Source organism: Bombina bombina, chromosome 5, assembly GCF_027579735.1.
Source record: "Bombina bombina isolate aBomBom1 chromosome 5, aBomBom1.pri, whole genome shotgun sequence".
NCBI lineage: Eukaryota > Metazoa > Chordata > Amphibia > Anura > Bombinatoridae > Bombina > Bombina bombina.
The window spans coordinates 308,853,675-308,873,883 of record NC_069503.1 but is presented as its reverse complement, the minus strand read 5'-3'; the positions used below and the strand labels follow the sequence as shown (position 1 = coordinate 308,873,883).

The 20,209-nt window shown below is 38.6% G+C and overlaps 2 protein-coding genes across 4 annotated transcripts in view; one reads left to right on the top strand and one right to left on the bottom strand.

The window, feature by feature from the left end:
• UMAD1 (UBAP1-MVB12-associated (UMA) domain containing 1) overlaps positions 1 to 10,648 on the bottom strand; it is a 295,126-nt gene extending 284,478 nt beyond the window's left edge. Inside the window, exon 1 of one of the 3 annotated variants that reach the window (XM_053714092.1) lies at positions 10,261 to 10,648. The gene's annotated coding sequence lies outside the window, so the exon portion shown is untranslated. The remainder of the gene's footprint in view (positions 1 to 10,260) is intronic. The other 2 variants (XM_053714091.1, XM_053714090.1) reach the window with 2 other exon arrangements.
• A 172-nt stretch (positions 10,649 to 10,820) lies between these two features.
• The window catches only part of RPA3 (replication protein A3), a 95,582-nt gene continuing 86,193 nt past the window's right edge, over positions 10,821 to 20,209 (top strand). Inside the window, exon 1 of the mRNA XM_053714093.1 lies at positions 10,821 to 11,030. Coding sequence (XP_053570068.1) covers positions 10,932 to 11,030 — 99 coding nt within the window. The 5' untranslated portion in view covers positions 10,821 to 10,931. The remainder of the gene's footprint in view (positions 11,031 to 20,209) is intronic.

Here is a 20,209-nt window from a genome sequence, read left to right as displayed (position 1 = left end):
GCAGCACGTGATCTGCAAGTGATCGCAGTAAACTTTTCTATCCTACACGTTTGTAGTAAGCCTTACGCTGTCTATTGGAGCCTCGTAACTCCCTAAACTAGCTACAAAATAAACCTAACACCTAACGCATGCGCAATGTCTATCTACCTGTCAACCGCGATCCCCTGCCGCAATCCCTAATAAAGTATTTAACCCCTAAACCGCCGCTCCCGGACCCCGCTGCCATCTACATTAACTACCCCCTAATGTGATCCCCTACACCGTCGCCAACAATATTAAACTACCCCCTAAATTGAGCCCCTTACACCGCCGCCATCTACCTTACCTACCCACTAAAGTGAGCCCCTTACACCGCCGCCATCTACCTTACCTCCCACCTAATGTGAGCTCCTACCCCGCCGCCATCTATTTTAAAATTATTAACCCCTAATTTAATCCCCCTACCCCGCCGCCACTTATATTAAATTAATTAACCCCTAATCTAATCCCCCTACCACGCCTCCACCTATATTAAATTATTTAACCCCTAAAATACTAAACTATCCCTACCACTAAACCCAAGTCTAACCCTACAAATAGCCCTGAAAAGGGCTTTTTGCGTGGCATTACCCCAAAGAATTCAGCTCTTTTACCAGCCCTTAAAAGGGCTTTTTGCGGGGCTTTGTCACAAAGTAAACTGCTCTTTTACATCTAATCCAAATCCCCCTACACCGGCCCTACCTATAATAAATGTATTACCCCCTAATCTAATCCCCCTACACCGGCCCTACCTATAATAAATGTATTAACTCCTAATTTAATCCCCCTACACCGCCGCCAGCTATATTAACTATATTAACCCTAATTATATTAGGGTTAATATAATTATTATATTATATAGATTAACTATATTTACCCTAATTATATTAGGGTTAATATAGTTAATATTGTTATTATATTATCTAAGTATAATAACCCTATCTAACTCTAACTTTCCTAACTAAACTCTTATTAAAATAAATATAATATAAATATTATTAATGAAAATATTCCTATTCAAATCTAAATACTTACCTATAAAAAAAACCCTAAGATAGCTACACTGTACCCCTATTCTAAACCCACCCAAACCCCCCTTAAATAAACCTAACACTACCCCCCTGAAGATCTCCCTACCTTGTATTCACCCAGCCGGGCAGAACTCTTCATCCGATCCGGGCAATGTCTTCAATCAAGCTGCAGAGAGTCTTCTTCCATCCGGTGATGTCTTCAAGCAAAGCAGCATCTTCAATCTTCTTTCTTCGCTCCTCCTCCGCGGAGCATCGGAATTAAGGTAGAAAATTCTGATTGGCTGATTCAATCAGCCAATCAGATTTTTCTACCTTAATTCCGATTGGCTGATAGAATCCTATCAGCCAATCGGAATTCGACGGACGCCATCTTGGATGACGTCATTTAAAGGTACCTCATTCGTCGTTCAGTCGTCATGCCGGATGGATGCTCCGCGGAGGAGGAGCGAAGAAAGAAGATTGAAGATGCCGCTTTGCTTGAAGACATCACCGGATGGAAGAAGACTCTCTGCAGCTTGATTGAAGACATCGCCCGGATAGGATGAAGAGTTCTGCCCGGCTGGGTGAATATAAGGTAGGGAGATCTTCAGGGGGGTAGTGTTAGGTTTATTTAAGGGGGTTTGGGTGGGTTTAGAATAGGGGTATGTGGGTGGTGGGTTGTAATGTTGGGGGGTGGTATTGTGTTTATCTTTACAGGCAAAAGAGCTGAATTCTTTGGGGCATGCCCCGCAAAAAGCCCTTTTAAGGGCTGGTAAGGTAAAAGAGCTTTGAACTTTTTTAATTTAGAATAGGGCAGGGAAATTTTTTTATTTTGGGGGGCTTTATTATTTTATTAGGGGGCTTAGAATAGGTGTAATTAGCTTAAAAATCTTGTAATATTTTTTTTATTTTTTGTAATTTAGTGTTTGTTTTTTTTTGTAATTTAGTTTAGTTTAATTTATTGTATTTTAGTTTAGATATTTGTAGTTTATTTAATTTATTGATAGTGTAGGTGTATTTGTAACTTAGGTTAGGATTTATTTTACAGGTACATTGGTAATTATTTTAACTAGGTAGCGATTAAATAGTTATTAACTATTTAATAGCTATTGTACCTAGTTAAAATAAATACAAAGTTGCCTGTAAAATAAATATAAACCCTAAAATCGATACAATGTAATTTATTAATTACATTGTAGCTATCGTAGGGTTTATTTTATAGGTAAGTATTTAGATTTAAATAGGAATATTTTCATTAATAATATTAATATTATATTTATTTTAATAAGAGTTTAGTTAGGGATGTTAGAGTTAGATAGGGTTATTATACTTAATATATATATATAATAACTATATTAAACCTAATATAATTAGGGTTAATATAGTTAGTATAGCTGGCGGCGGTGTAGGGGGATTAAATTAGGGGTTAATATTTTTAAAATAGATGGCGGCTGGGCAGATGTCGGCAGGGTAGATGGGTTAGATGTCGGCGGGGTAGATGGGTTAGATGTCGGCGGGGTAGATGTCGGCGGGGTAGATGGGGTAGATGGCGGCGCGGTAGATGTCGGTTGGGTATATGGGGTAGATGTCGGGGGGGTAGATGGGGTAGATGGCGGCGCGGTAGATGTCGGTTGGGTAGATGGGTTAGATGTCGGCGGGGTAGATGGGTTAGATGTCGGCGGGGTAGATGTCGGCGGGGTAGATGGCGGCGTGGTAGATGGCAGCGGTTTAGGGGTTAATAACTTTATTAGGTAGCGGCGGGGTCCTTGAGCGGCGGTTTAGGGGTTAAACACTTTATTGGGGATCGCGGACTGCGGTTGACAGGTAGATAGACATTGCGCATGCGTTAGGTGTTCGGAATTGTTTGTGCATGCGCTACATGTGAACTAGCATGGATTGTCAATGACGATTTGTTAGGGAACGCATGCGCAGTTTGATTGCGTTACGTGTGCAAAAAGGGGCTGGACGCCACGGGGTATGAGCTAGAATTCGTTAAGGGCAATGTCAATCCAATTAGATACGAGGGACAAGATGGCGGGCGGAGGAAAAAAGTAATCGAAGTAGGTTTATAAATCCTTAGATTATGGTTTTAGTCTTAAATTATAAAAAAAATTATGAATTAAACTAACGTTTATTTTAGGTAATTAACAAGATGAGGAAGAGTGGTGAACGTGACTTGACATTCACTTTAATATGGAACCTGAGGAAGCACCATGTGATACAGTAACTGCTAATTCTAATAGTTTATGTTTTTGTTCAACATTAAAAGCTTTGTGTGCCCCTAGGTGTGACTGTCTTGAACAGACAGACAATGATGAATGGAGCTGTCAAACTCGGTTATATAACAATATGAGATGGTTTCAACTATGGCTGGGAAAGATGGTAAGATTATTCCAATGGTCCTTAAACAAGGTATAAGCGAGAATTATTCTCATCTGCAGATAAAGCCTGGATGTGGTTTCCTGCCTGGACAGGTTGGGGAATTGAGCTAGCAAATAGAATTAACAAATATGCTAGTATTATGGATGGGATTATTAATGAGACTACAAGTTCTACACATGAATAAAGTAAAAGAGTTACAAAAAAGATCTAGAGATATAGCTAAGGAAGGATGGGATCTATTGGAACATGTTTTAAAAATATGCTTACAAATCTTTTAAAACCCATAGTGGTAGTGATAGGAGTAATTCTAACGTGCCTAATTGTTTGGAAATTGTTAATGATTTGTGTTTCTCGTTGCAGCAAAAGATGAAGATACCTATTGTTTAGGGTGATGATACAACAGCCACAGAGATGACCGACTGATAACTTAGTTCAGCTACCTTCCTTCCCTGCAGACCCTCCAGTCATTTTAGGAGACAGGTGGAAGATCTCATCTCTGCGAGGGGGTCCCACAATTGCACCTCATCAGCTTTGGGCCTACTACAGGATTTGGACCTAGGCCTGTGAAGGGATGCAGTTCTGGCTGCTGTTGTTATCTGTTTAGATAGAGATTGCATATTTTGTGTTTGCGTGTTACCAATAAAGATGTGTGAATGCTTAGAGGAAATGATAACTATGTAGGCAGATCTGGAATGGAGGCTCAGCATCAGGGACGTGCAGTGACGTCAGAGGTTGGTGAGGCAGTGGCTTGGATACGCCTTCATTCTTTAGATATCCTTTGTTGAAGAAATAACAATGCACATGGGTGAGCCAATCACATGAGGTATCTATGTGCAGCCACCAATCAGCAGCTACTGAGCATATTTAGATATGATTTTCAACAAAGGATATCAAAAGAATGAAGACAATTAGATATTAGATGTAAATTGGAAAGTTATTTAAATTGCATGTTCTTTCTAAATCATGAAAGAAAACATATGGGTTTCATGTCCCTTTAAATGGTGTCTTGGAAAACTGGTCAACTTAGTAAACATCTGATTTTAGTCTAAAGGATTGTAACAGAAACACTTGCCAGATAACAAAATGCTTGCACTGATTATGAGATCTAGAAATCCATGCCCATTAAAATATGTTTAAAACATACTTTTTACTTTAATGCTGCAAATTATGCTTACAGATTCTTTCATTATTCAGTAAATATAAAAATGTCTTGATCCGTGGCGGCTGGTGAAATTTAAAGATGGTGGGGTGCTTGACCCCACCCCTTTAAATAAAGCCACACCATCAGATGGCACTACCAATTAATTAATTAAATAAATAAAAAGGTAGACAGAAACACATACACAGAGGGTTAGAGAGAGAAAGAAAGAGAAAGACAGACAGAGAGAGAGAGACGCAGAGGGTTAGAGAGAGAGAAAGAGAGAGAGAGAAAGAGAGAAAGAAAGAGAGACATACAGAGGGTTAGAGAGAGAGAGAAAGAGAGAGAGAGACACACACACACACAGAGGGTTAGAGAGAAAGAGAGAGAGAGACACACACAGAGGGTTAGAGAGAGAGAGAAAGAGAGAGAGAGAGAGACACACACAGAGGGTTAGAGAGAGAGAGAGAAAGAGAGAGAGAGAGAAACACACAGAGGGTTAGAGAGAGAGAGAGACACAGATGGTTAGAGAGAGAGAGAAAGAGAGAGACACACACAATCACACACAGAGGGTTAGAGAAAGAGAGAGAGACACAATCAAACACAGAGGGTTAGAGAGACACATAAGGGATGAGAGAGTCAGAGGGGGAGGAAGAGAGACCATGGGGAGAACAACACATAAGGAGAGAGATGGATAGATAGATAGATAGATAGATAGATAGATATAGATAGAGAGAGAGACACACACACACACAAGGGGGGAGGGAGAGAGACCACTGCATTTTTAAGTAATAAAACAGCAGAGCTACAGAGAGTTCAGAAAGTGAAGGCAAGCTGTTAAGTTAGTGGGTGTAAAGGTTGAGGAAACAAAATACAAAAACGACCCTGCTGTAAAAGAGTAAAAAAACACTAAACCACATTCATTAAATTATAATTTTCACTAACAGAATCCCTTTCAGTGAAATCTAAGGTTGTAGAACTTACTTCAAAGATGTGTCTTAAACACTGCTTAGTGACTGAATCTCTTCCTGCTCTGCCTCTGTCTGTATTAAGGAAGTGACAGTGGCACATTCCACTGCACTTAGAGGTGAAGTACAGAACTCTCTTTTTCACTTTAGCAAAAGCTGGCAGATTCACAGCACAGCAACAAAATAAATGAAAGTAGTTTTTTTCCGTTTTTGTTTTGTTTTATATGATTTAACAAACAGCCCCAACCCTATGTTCCACTTACTAATGCCTCTCACTGGATTGGTTCAGCCCAAATAGGACTGCCTCAAATAAAGCACTTATGGGCCATGCAATGATCTTAACAACTGTCATCCAGTAGATGGCGCAGCATGTTGTGTAATGGTGGGCAGACCTGCTTGTGCCTCTCCATTGCACAACATGTATCTGTGAAGAAGAAAAATGCTGGGGAAAAAAATTGCAATTTTTTTTATTTTATTTTTTTAAAGCCCATAAAAAAATATATATATTTGCCCATATGAGAGGTGAAGCACTGCCTCACCTGCCTCTAGTGACTGCACATCACTGCTCAGCATCCCACCGTCTATGCAGCTTATCTGTATACTCAGTTATATACAGTCTGTTTAAGGGGTCATTTCCAGGTAGGAAGGCTGTTAGTTAGTCAAATGAGCGACACAAAGTAATAATGGCGTGATAATAAATGCAAGGTAATATATAAATACATGTGATAATAAAATTATCAAAAGGGTGAGAAATGTTAAGGAAAAATATTTTTTAAATTCTGTATATATTTCTCATGTGTTAGAATGACATGACATTTTTAAACAGTTACATTTTTCATGTCAGTTCAGCTATTTTCTGCTGTGTATGCAAAGTAAGTCTTTCAGTTATAGGAACAACACCCAATGTTTGTATGGACAAGATAAGAAAAGACCACGAGGTGCTTACATGTGAAGATTCTCAGAAACACAACACATGGGCTATAAAAGAAACTCTGTTCCTATCTGATGCTGCGCACCACACTCTGTATTACTGTAAAGTGAACTGTTGTCATTTTGTTGTAATTTTGTTTAATTGTACAATTATAACCTCTTAATTTGGATCAGCTGTCGTCATGCTAATTTTTTCTTCAACAATACCAAGAGAACGAAGCAAATTAGATAACAGAAGTAAATTGGAAAGTTGTTAAAAATTATATCTTCTATCTGAATGAAAGAAAAAATTGGGGTTTTGTGTCCCTTCAATGATAACAAATATATACTAATGAATTTCATTAGTATATATTTGCTATTCTTTAAATTAATACATTAATTTGGATATTTGTTTTGTAAAAACAAAATAAATATCTATATATTCGTCAAAAATATGCATTTGTGACCAGGAATGAATATCTCTACTTTTCAACAAAGGATACCAAAAGAACAAAGCAAATATAATAGAAGTATATTGTAAAGTACAGTAGTTTAAAATGACATGCTTTCTCAGGTTCCATATTAAAGACAATACGGGGGTCTAGCGTTACCAAATTTCTGTAGCTATAATAGAATATGTCTGGCAAAGGTAGCTATGGACTGGCTTACTGGGGGGAACTATGTGGCGTCATTAGAAATAGAACAAAAACTAGTCTTGCCATATGACTTACAGGCACTACTACACTGCCCGACTAAGAAATTACCACGCATGGTCAAAAACAAATTCACTCTGTTTCATATCATTAAAGCCTGGCAGGGTATGAAGACCAGTATGAATGATGACCCGCTGATCTCGAACTTAGTCCCTATTTCTGGGAACCCTTGTTTCCCACCAGGTATCAAGAGTCAAATGTTTAATAAATGGGCTATACTAGGACTCAAATATCTATCTCAGTTTAGGGACCCAGAAACTACCCGGGTGTATACATTCACAGCGCTTAGAGACCAATTCCAACTTAACAACACATAATTTTATGCCTATCTTCAAGTCCGCCACTGGTATAATGAAACCATTAAAAACTGTACCAAGGAGTGGGTACACCCGGGTATTAAAATGGGGCTCGCTCTTTTTAAAGCGGGTAAACGGTCAATTAGTTACTTGTATCGGATGGTACAAACGGAGGCCGGGGAAATAAATATATTAGAGATATCTGAAAAGTGGACTAAGGATATTCAAAATATGGACCCACATAAAATAAAACAGAGTATAATTTCGGTAGAACATGCAACTCTTTCCGCATCATGGCGAGAATCACAGTTTAAAATCTTGAATCGCATGTATATACCACCGGCTACTTTAAATAGATGGTATGGGAATGTCTCAAATCTGTGCCCTCGATGTAGTTCCATCAGTGCCGACCTGGTCCACATGTTCTGGAGCTGCCCCAAGATCCAGCAATTTTGGCAGCGAGTACAGTTCTGGATGAATAGATTACTGAATTTACAGATACACATAGAGGTACAACATATCTTTTTTTTGGTTAATTTGAGAGATCTTGGGGAATATGTCCCTAATATTGATTTTATTAATACAGTAATCCTAGGAGACAGATATCTCATCCTAAAAAACTGGAAAGCCACTAGGGAACCTACAATTAACAATTTAACTTTCTTACTTCATGCACAATATCAAATAGAACATATTGATAGCCTCAATCAGGGAACCAATCATCAAGATAGATTTGAACACAAATGGCTAGAATTTATTAGGAGATATAGAAATAATATATAATTACAATCGAAACCCCCCGCTGTATAGTGTCCCTCTTGTTTCCCCCTTTTTTTTTTTTTTTTCTCCCCCTCCCACACTCCCCCTGAACAACTTGTCCCAACCCCCCCCCCCCCCCCTTTGCCCTATTAAGGTTGGTTTACAGAATATGGTATAGTATAGGTAAGGTTAGTGAAACGCCAAGTTAATTTTTGGTAGTAACTTTAGTTTAAATATATAAGAATGTTTATTTTTCTTAGTACCTTCTGAATTCAATGACTAGAAAAGGTTGAGGTTCGTTTCTTTTCTATTAGGTCTGTGTTCTACATGAATAAAATTAATATTATGTATAATAGTAGAATTAAAACACTGCTAAGCTAATTATATAATAAGAGACATGGATGATTATGTTTTGTAATGTATTATTATATTTATGTGGAAACAACATGTTTACTTTGTATATGTCCTGTGAACTTCAAACAATAAAAACAAAATTTTATAATAAAATATGCATTTGTGACCAGGAATGAATATCTCTACTTTTCAACAAAGGATACCAAAAGAACAAAGCAAATATAATAGAAGTATATTATAAAGTACAGTAGTTTAAAATGACATGCTTTAACTAAACAATTAAAGTGATTGTAAAATTTAAGGAATTAAAGCTCAGTTTATAAAAATATTCTTAAAAACAGTAGGCACTTTAATTCATTAAACTTTACCAACACGCTTTTTTAAAATAAAAAAAAAATACTTACCTTTTCGTTACGGTAAACAGACCGCCGATCCTCCTGTCCACATCTCCTGCTGTATTTTGCAGATCGATGACGAATCCGGCTTTCCCCAATAGCTGCATGCCCCCATTGGCATCCAGTTCGTGGGACATGCAACGATTGGAGGAAGCCGGATTCGTCGATATGCAAAATACAGGAGATGCGGGTGGAGGATTGGCGGTCTATTTACCGTAACGAACAGGTAAGTATTAAAAAAAAATGTGCTTGTAAAGTTTAATGAAATAAAGTGCCCTTGTTTTTAAGAGTATTTTTAGAGACAGGGCTTAAATTCCTTAAACTTTACAATAACTTTAAAGTTTAATTCTGAATTTACTGTCCCACTTGAACTAGCCCTATGATGACTACTAGTTGATTACTAAATATTCAGTGGCAGAACTGAAAGATGAAAGGCATTACTGGCATAAATATTTTGCAATTATATATACAGTCAAAAAGGAATAAAAACCTTTCAAAGGCAAGATTGTTATTGCAGTACCGTAAAAACTGTTACACTACAATGTATAATATGAAGATACGTTTTTTACAAATATTAATTCCTTACAGAACTTCAACGCATTGGTTAGCTAGACATTAAAAGACTCACAAATTCATAAAAAACCCGACAAAGATAAAGCTTAGCAACACATAATTTATTTAAAGGGACATTAAACACTAAACAAATGCTAGATAGAATGATGTATTCAAAAAAAAAGATTAGTCTGAGAATAACATGTAAATGTATTTTTTAAAGTTTCATGAGCTGTTTAAAAAGTGACAAAATAAGTGTAAAGTTTTAATGTCTATAAAACAATGGGAGCTGCCATGTTGTAACTTAGGTTACCTTCTCTGCTGTGGCCAATTAGAGACAGTTATAAATAGGTTACTAGAGTGTGCAGCCAATGGCAGTGTGGAATAGAACAGTGAGAAGCTCACAATTTCAGAATGGAATTACAGGAAAAAGGGGACAAAATAAATCAAGTATATTGCAGACTTTTTTGTTTATATACTATTTATCATTTTATATTACCATCTCAAAGTGTTTAATGTCCCTTTAAATAAATATATGATGTAAATAAATAAAGCATTTTAATTTTACACACTGACGTCACTCCTTGGTTAAAAAGAACATGGAATAATATTGTCACGATACTAGTTACTATAAGTACTGTCAACGTATTTCCGCAAACAAAACTGATGAAATATAATTACATAACTTTAATATTAACTATGAAGAAAAATTATAACAACATCAAAGAGAACATGAAATTACTCAGGCTATACAGTCGTTATATACCCTGTGTCTGTTGCCGCAGTGCTTCTAACCACGGAACATCAATAGTACCTCGCAGATCCAATACTATCGATCGACAATAAGGTTCGTACACTGCGCAACAGCACCAATCCTCAGGCAGGTAATGCCAAACCGCGCCCCTTGTGATTGATTAGCTGTACAGTTCGCGGCCACGCTCGTAGCATACGTGGGAATTCATCTGCGTTCTCGCTTTACTAAAAAAAAAAAAAAAAATCTACAAACTCCAGTTCGTTACTACTGACAGAGTATTCACTCGGTATCACATCACATATGCAAATGTTTAAAATAGCTACCATGGCATGCTAAACGAAACTACAATGCTTTTGTTACAAATATAAAATAAGTGTTCATAAAAATATGAATATTTTGGCGTATAAAGCATGTGGTTTGCATTTTTTAACTTCACACTATAGAAATGTAATACTTTAAAATGACGAGGTAAATAAATAAGTTTGCCAGATGCAATCATGGCGTTTATGGTTTCTAGCATCGCTCTGAACGTCATCTTTAGCGCCACGGTGCAATTCGTCAGGGAGGTTATGTGACGTTTGGTAAAGCGCATTGTAGATTGTACAAGCTGTGGAGGTTTTCCCGCCAGTCAGTGTCAGTGGCTTTCAACAGTGACATATCTGATCTTTTACACTACAGTAAAAATGGCAGATATTCACGATGTTCCGAGGACTCGCATCAATACCAGCATGTTGGCCCAGCACATAGGCAATCCCGTATGCTTTGTGGGCAGAGTGGAAAAGGTAATGTGTTCTGTATACGCAATTATATTGCACTCTTGTTTGCTAACTTAGGTTTCATTTTCGCAACTTCGGTTTCATTTTCGTTGGTTCCCTGGAGTCAGGGAGGGAATTAGGACATAATGGTCTTATATCTGAACCCACAACCATATTCTTTAATTCTATAGAACACGATCTTAATTTACATACTGCTGATTTGCTAAAGTACATATAGAATGGATATAGGTATATAGTATAGCCTTTTTGGAATTTCCAAATACAGTACAGTATACGACAAGGAAGTTGGTTTCTTATTCAAGCTGTTTCTTATTCTTGAAATTCTGTTTCTTATTCATGGAAGTTGGTTTCTTCATTTTTTTGTCAGACTGCTTTAAATTTACTTTAAAATAAAAATATAGGATTTATTTATATAATAATATGATTCATATAATGTAGTTACACGGAGGTGGAATCCCTTTATACAACAATTGAATACACAAACTTGAAAAAAGGGCATACGTTGGCACCAATACAAATATTACTGTTTTGAATAAGTAGCAGATATTTTCAAAGGGTTAATAACCATTGGGCCACTGATTTCACTATGAATATATACAGGGTAGATCCCCCTCCATGCCATGCAATTGTTTTTAGCCTGGCCCAATGGTGTTTTTGGCACATAAATTGATGCCAACCCTGGCATAGGTGACATAATTCTCATTTTTGAATAAGAGACAGATATTTTCAAAGGGTTAATAACCATTGGGCCACTGATTTCACTATAAATATATACAGGATAGATCTCGCTCCATGACATGCAAATGTTTTTAGCCTGGCCCAATGGTGTTTTAGGCACAGAAATTGATGCCAAAACTAGCATTGGTGCTTTAATTACCATTTGTAAATAAGTAACATATTTTTTCAAAGAGTTAATAACCATTGGGCCACTGGTTTCACTATGAATATATACAGGGTAGACCCCCCTTAATGATATGCAATTGTTTTTAGCCTGGCCCAATTGTGTTTTGGGCACAACAATTGATGCCAACATTGGCATAGGTGCACTAATTTTCATTTTTGAATACGTAAATCATATTTTCAAAGGGTTAATGACCATTGGGCCACTTATTTTACTATGAATATATACAGGGTAGATCCCCCTCCATGCCATGCAGTTGTTTTTAGCCTGGCCCAATTCTGTTTTGGGCACAGAAATTGATGCCAACACTGGCATAGGTGCTCTAATTCTCATTTTATTAATAAGTAACAGATATTTTCAAAGGGTTTATAACCACTGGCCACTGATTTCACTATGAATATATACAGGGTAGATCCCCCTCCATGCCATGCAATTGTTTTTAGCCTGGCCCAATGGTGTTTTGGGCACAGAAATTGATGCCAACACTGGCATAGGTGACATTCTCATTTTTGAATAAGTAACAGATATTTTCCAAGGGTTAATAACCATTGGGCCACTGATTTCACTATAAATATATACAGGTTAGATCTCCCTACATGACATGCAATTGTTCTTAGCCTGGCCCAATGGTGTTTTGGGCACATAAATTGATGCCAACACTGGCATAGGTGCTCTAATTTTAATTTTTGAATACGTAAATCATATTTTCAAAGGGTTAATGACCATTGGGCCACTTATTTTACTATGAATATATACAGGGTAGATCCCCCTCCATGACATGCAATTTTTTTTTTAGCCTGGCCCAATAATGTTTTTGGCACAGAAATTGATGCCAACCCTGCTATAGGTGACATAATCATTATTTTTGAATAAGTAACATATATTTTCAAAGGGTTAATAACCATTGGGCCACTGATTTCACTATGAATATATACAGGTTAGATCTCCCTCCATGACATGCAATTGTTTTTAGCCTGGCCCAATGGTGTTTTGGGCACAGAAATTGATGCCAACGCTGGCATAGGTGCTTTAATTCTTATTTTTGAATAAGTAACATATATTTTCAAAGGGTTAATAACCTTTGGCCACTGATTTCACTATGAATATATACAGGGTATATATTCATAGTGAAATCAGTGGCCCAATGGTTATTAACCCTTTGAAAATATCGGTTACTTATTCAAAAATGAGAATTAGAGCACCTATGCCAGTGTTGGCATCAATTTCTGTGCCCAAAACACCATTGGGCCAGGCTAAAAACATTTGCATGTCATGGAGGGAGATCTAACCTGTATATATTTATAGTGAAATCAGTGGCCCAATGGTTATTAACCCTTTGAAATATGTTACTTATTCAAAAAAGAAAATTAGAGCACCTATGCCATTGTTGGCATCAATTGTTGTGCCCAAAACACAATTGGGCAAGGCTAAAAACAATTGCATGTCATGAAGGGGGATCTACCCTGTATATATTCATAGTGAAATCAGTGGCCCAATGGTTTTTAACCCTTTGAAAATATCTGTTACTTATTCAAAATTGAGAATTGTCTCACCTATGCCAGTGTTGGCATCAATTTCTGTGCCCAAAACACCATTGGGCCAGGCTAAAAACAATTGCTTGTCATGGAGGGAGATCTATCCTGTATATATTTATAGTGAAATCAGTGGCCCAATGGTTATTAACCCTTTGAAAATATCTGTTACTTATTAAAAAATGAGAATTGTCACCTATGCCAGGGTTGGCATCAATTTTTGTGCTAAAAACAATTGCATGGCATGGAGGGGGATCTACCCTGTATATATTCATAGTGAAATCAGTGGCCCAATGGTTATTAACCCTTTGAAAATATCTGTTACTTATTCAAAAATGAGAATTGTCACCTATGCCAGGGTTGGCATCAATTTCTGTGCCAAAAACACAATTGGGCCAGGCTTAAAACAATTGTATGGCATGGAGGGGGATCTACCCTGTATATATTCATAGTGAAATCAGTGGCCCAATGGTTATTAACCCTTTGAAAATATCTGTTACTTATTCAAAAATGAGAATTGTCACCTATGCCAGGGTTGGCATCAATTTCTGTGCCAAAAACACAATTGGGCCAGGCTTAAAACAATTGTATGGCATGGAGGGGGATCTACCCTGTATATATTCATAGTGAAATCAGTGGCCCAATGGTTATTAACCCTTTGAAAATATCTGTTACTTATTCAAAATAGTAATATTTGTATTGGTGCCAACGTATGCCCTTTTTTCAAGTTTGTATATTGAATTGTTGTATAAAGGGATTCCACCTCTGTGTAACTACATTATATGAATCATATTATTATTTAAATAAAACTTATATTTTTATTTTAAAGTCAATTTAAAGCAGTCTGACAAAAAAATGAATAAGAAACCAACTTCCATGAATAAGAAACAGAATTTCACGAATAAGAAACAGCTTGAATAAGAAACCAACTTCAATGTCGTATACAGTATTTATTTTCCAGTGCTCCTTTTATCCTAGTTATAAATTAAAGTGATGGTAAACTTTACATGTCTGAAAATCAGGTCCAGAATCTAAGCAATATTTTATACAGACTTTAACTGATCACTTCTAATAAAGATGCACTTTAACTTACTTTTTAATCTAGCTGTGCCATTCTAATACCCCAAGCTCCAGCCACAACTTCAAAACTCATGTTTTTGTTGAGCTTACTGTTTAAACTGTTCTCCAATCGGCGATCTAGCTATAAAAAAAAAAAATGCCCTACGGTTAGAGAGCAGATTGGAGAGAGTTATGAGTTAAAGTGATAGTAAATTTACATATTTTAAAATCGGGTTTAGAGTCTAAGCAGTATTTTAGATGCTAATGCAGATGCCCAGTAACTTTTTTTTAATCTAGCTGTGCCATTCTAATACCTCGCACTCCTTCTGCCCACTACAAAATGTTTATATTTTTTGGAGAGCTTTGCAGTTTGAACTGTTCTCTAATCAGTGCTCTAGCTAAAAAAAAAAGAGATGATGTACGGCTAGAACACAAATTGGAGGACAGTGTAAACCGTTAGCTCACCAAAAATGAGTTTTAGAGTGGGTGGCTGCATGGTGAGGTATTAGAATAGCACTCAAGGGGTTAATCTAGCAGTGCCAACGACAGCTCTGAGGCGTCGCAAAGTTTCCCTCTTAGGTGCTAACAACGGCTCAAAGCCGTCACTAGCACTCACCCACATTTGTGGAGTTCTGGGGACCTCCAGCCACTCAATCCAATGTAGGGAACCAGCAATATCTTTAGGTAATGCAAATGCAGACAGGAGCTCATTGCTAGCTCCAAAGTACATCCAATAAATAAAGGTGTCCACAGCATAAACTTCCAAATCTTTTCTTTATTTAGGGAAGGATTCAAAGGCTCTTAGTCATCATGTACCACATGACTAAGAGCCTATTGTAGGTTAGAAATGTTGTTCTTGTAAACTTGGGACCCAACTAAATGAGAATAAAGGTTTTTTTAAACAAAGATTCCTTCTGGTGGCTGAAGTGCTTGGATGTAAGATTGCCTGTAAAGATGGTGAACATAATTAACCCCTTAGGAACCACAGCACTTTTCCATTTTCTGACCGTTTGGGACCAAGGCTATTTTTACATTTCTGCGGTTTGTGTTTAGCTGTAATTTTCCTCTTACTCATTTACTATACCCACACATAATATATACCATTTTTCTCGCCATTAAATCAACTTTCTAAAGATACCATTATTTTCATCATCTTATAATTTACTATGAAAAGTTATAAAATATAATGAAAAAATGGTGAAAAAACACTTTTTGGAACTGACCCCAACCACCAAAAAACACCCATGCTAAATAGTTTCAAAATTTTGTCCTGAGTTTAGAAATACCCAATGTTTACATGTTCTTTGCTTTTTTTGCAAGTTATAGGGCAATAAATACAAGTAGCACTTTATTTCCAAACCACTTTTTTAAAAAATTAGCTATAGTTACATTGGAACACTGATATATGTCAGGAATCCCTGAATATCCCTTGGTGTGTGTGTGTGTATATATATTTAGAAGACAACCCAAAGAATTGATCTAGGCTCATTTTGGTATATTTCATGCCACCATTTCACCGCCAAATGTGATCAAATAAATAGGTTTCTCACTGAAATTATTTACAAACAGCTTGTGCAATGATGGCACAAATGGTTGTAAATGCTTCTCTGTGATCCCCTTTGTTCAGAAATAGCAGACTTATATGGTTTTGGGGTTGCTTTTTGGTAATTAGAAGGCTGCTAAATGCCGCTGTGCTCCACACGTGTATTATGCCTAGCAGTAAAGGGGTTGATAAGGGAGCTTGTAGGATTAATTTTTAGCTGTAGTGTAGAGATCAGCCTCCCACCTGACACATCCCACCCCCTGATCCCTCCCACACAGCTCTCTTCCCTCCCCCACCACACAATTGTCCCTGCCATCTTAAGTACTGGCAGAAAGTCTGCCAGTACTAAAATATTATTATTTTTTTAAATATCTATTAAGTTGTGATGGACCCCCCCCCCCCCCCCCCGCCAAAACAGCTCTCTAACCCTCACCCCACTACCTATTTGTTGCCATCTAGTACCCAGTTTGACCCTAAAAATAAAGTATTTTTAATTTACCGATTTTTTTTCATATAAATTAGATTTTTTTTCTGTAGTGTAGCTGCCCCCCCCCTCCCAGATCCTTTTTTATATATATATATATATATATATATATATATATATATATATATAATTTATTTATTTTTTCCCCTCCCTCTTTGCAATTCAGGGTCATTGGTGGCACACGGCGTGCACATTGCACATACAGGATGCCGGGTAGCGATGGGCCCGCCTCCCTGCTAAGCTCCCACCGTTCGGCACCATCGCTACCAGTGCAGAGAGGGCCACAGAGTGTGTCTCTCTGCATCGGATGCTTGAAAAAGGGTATTGCAGGATGCCTCAATATTGAGGCATCACTGCAATACCCTGAGAGCTGCTGGAAGCGATCTCAACCGCTTCCAGCACTCAATTAGACCAAGGACGTACCAGGTACGTCCATTGTCACTAACTGACCTTTTTTGCAGGACGTACCTGGTACGTCCTTGGTCGTTAAGGGGTTAAGAACGAATGCAACAGAATTGGATCTTCCTTTTCCCCTTCGTCTTCCTTTAAAAAATTATTCCCGGTCCCAGACTCTCAATTGGAGTTCTGGGGTTCCGTCCCTAAGGTGGATGGCGCTATCTCCACGATTGCCAAACTCACTACTATCCCGCTTGAGGATAGTTAGTTGTTCAGAGAGCCGATGGATAAAAAGATGGAAACTCTTCTAAGAAAAAATTTTCAACATACAGGATATTTGATAGCGGCGGTTGCTGGAGCAGCTACCTACTGGTGCGACTCCTTATCGGATTTAATCAAGGTGGAGGGTCCCCTCGATGTTATCCAGGAAAGAACTAAGGCCTTGAGAATTGCTAATTCTTTTATCTGGGATGCAAACATGCAGATTATTTGCCTAAATGCTAAGGTTTCTGACTTTTCGGTTCAGGCCCGTTGGGCGCTCTGGCTGAAGTCCTGGTCTGCAGATATGAATTTTAAGTCCAGACTTCTTTCCCTCCCCTTTAAGGGAAATATTTCATTTGCTCCAGGCCTGGACTCCATTATCTCCACGGTTACGTTGGGCAAGGATGCCTTCCTACCGCAAGAGGTGATTGGTCTCATGGTGTCCAGCATGGACATCATTAACTTTTCCAGTTTCTGTCTCAGACCATTGCAACTGTGCATGCTGAGGCAGTGGAACGGCGATCATTCAAATCTATCAACAGAATTCTCTGGACAACCGGTCGAGAGAATCGCTCTCTTGGTGGCTCTGTCCGGGTCACCTGTCCCAAGGGACATCCTTCTTTAGACCATCCTGAGAGATTGTCATTACGGACACAAGTTTATCAGAATAGGGAGCTGTTAGGGGTGCTAAGAAGGCACAGGGCCTGTGGACTCAGGAGAATTGCTCCTGATCAACATTCTGGAACTTCGGGCATTCTTCAATGTTCTGAAGGCTTGGGCCCTTCTGGGTTCGTCCCAGTTTATCAGATTCCAATCAGACAATATAACCCTGGTGGCTAACATCAACCATCAGGTGGAGCGAGAAGCTCTCTAGCAATGAGGGAAGTATCTCGGATTCTGGAGTGGGCTGAGGCCCACAGCTGTTTGCTATCGGCGATCCACATTCCGGGTGTGGACAACTGGGAAGCGGATTTTCTCAGCAGACAATCATTTTATCCGGGGAAATGGTCTCTCCATCCCGAAGTGTTTGCAGAGATATGCAACAGGTGAGGGATGCTGGAGATGGATCTCATGACGTCCGTCTGAATACAAATCTACCCAGATATAGGTTGAGGTCCAGGGATCCTCAGGCGGAACTAATAGATCCATTAGCAGTGCCTTGGCGGTTCAGTCTAATTTACCTTTTCCTGCAGTTACTACTCCTTCCTCGTGTAGTTGCCTGCATCAAGCAGGAGCGCGCATCAGTGATACTGATTGCTCCATTGTGGCCGCGAAGGATGTGGTTCGCGGATCTGGTGGGCATGTCCTCTCTTCCGTGGAAGTTACCTTGTCACAGGGATCTGCTGGAACAATGTCCTTTTTGTTCATCAAAATCTAGATACTCTGAGGCTGACTGGGTGGAGATTGAACGCTTAGTCCTAGCCAAGAGAGGTTTTTCTGAGAGTTATTGATACTCCTCATTCAAGCTTGTAAACTGGTTACTCGTCGCATCTATCAAGGTGTGGAGAACCTACTTTATTCTGGTGTGAAGAGCGTGGATTTTCCTGGCATAAAGTTAAGGTTGCCAGGATCCTTTTTGTTTCTTTAGGATGGACTGGAGAAGGGCCTTTCTGCCTGTTCCCTGAGGGGACAGATTTCGGCCCTGTCTGTTTTACTGCACAAGAGGCTGGCAGAGGTTCCAGATGTACAGTCCTTTGTTAAGTCTCTGACTGACTAGGTTCAGACCTGTGTTTAGATTTAAGGCCTCTCCTTGGAGTCTAAATATTGTTAAGGTTATGCAACGGGCTCCGTTTGAGCCTATGCATGAAGTTGACATTAAATTGTTGTCCTGGAAGGTTCTTTACTACTGGCTATAACTTCTGCGCGCAGATTATCTGAGATTGCTGCCTTGCATTATGAGCCTTCTTATCTGAAGTTCCATTCTGATAAGGCTGTCCTACGTACTAAGTTAGGTTTTCTCCCTAAGGTCGTATCAGACCGCAACATCAATCAAGCGGTTATGGTTCCTTCTTAGAAGGAACGTTTGCTTCATAATTTGGACGTGGTTTGTTCCTTGAAGTTCTATCTTCAGGCTACTAAGGTTTTTAGACAAACTTCTTCCTTGTTTGTCTATTCCGGGAAGCATAAGGGTCAGAAGGTCTCTTCGACTTCCTTATCTTTTTGGTTAAGGAGTGTTATCAGCTTTGATTATAAGACAGTGGGACATAAACCTGCTCAGAGGATTACGGCTCATTCTACTAGAGCAGTGGCTTCCTCTTGGGCCTTTAAGAACTCGGCCTCTATGTATCAGATTTGTAAGGCGGCTACCTGGTCCTCCTTACATACTTTTTCAAAATTTTACAAGTTTGATGTTTTTGCTTCGGCTGAAGCAGCTTTCGGGAGAGAAGTTTTGCAGGCTGTGGTGCCCTCAGAATAGGGTCCACCGCTCTTTTTGTCCCTCCCATTATCATTCAGTGTCCTCTAGAGCTTGGGTATAGTTTTCCCAACAGTAAGGAATGATGCAGTGGACTCTCCTTTATATTAAGAAGGAAAACATAAATTATGCTTACCAGAAAATTTTATTTCCTTCTGTATAAGGAGAGTCCACGGCCCATTCTCCAATGGGCGGCCCTCTAGATTTTGTTTTTCTTCTGGCACCATTTATACCCTGATATTAATCCTACTGTTCCTGGATTACCTTGGCAGAATGACTGGGGTATGAGGGAAGTGGGAGAGGTATTTAAGCCTTTGGCTGGGGTGTCTTTGCCTCCTCCTGGTGGCCAGGTTCAGTATTTCCCAACGGTAAGGAATGATGCTGTGGACTCTCCTTATACAGAAGGAAATTAAATTATCTGGTAAGCATAATTTGTTTTTGAATTTGCTGGGTCTGCTGAAAACACTATATAGTTTGTATAGTTTATTCACACAAACTTCTTTAAGTGTTTAATCGTGGACTGCAACAAAAAGCATTAAAAAAACAGCTCAGCACACAGGTGAGAAATAGTTTAGCAGCCAAAGGGTTAAAAAGTA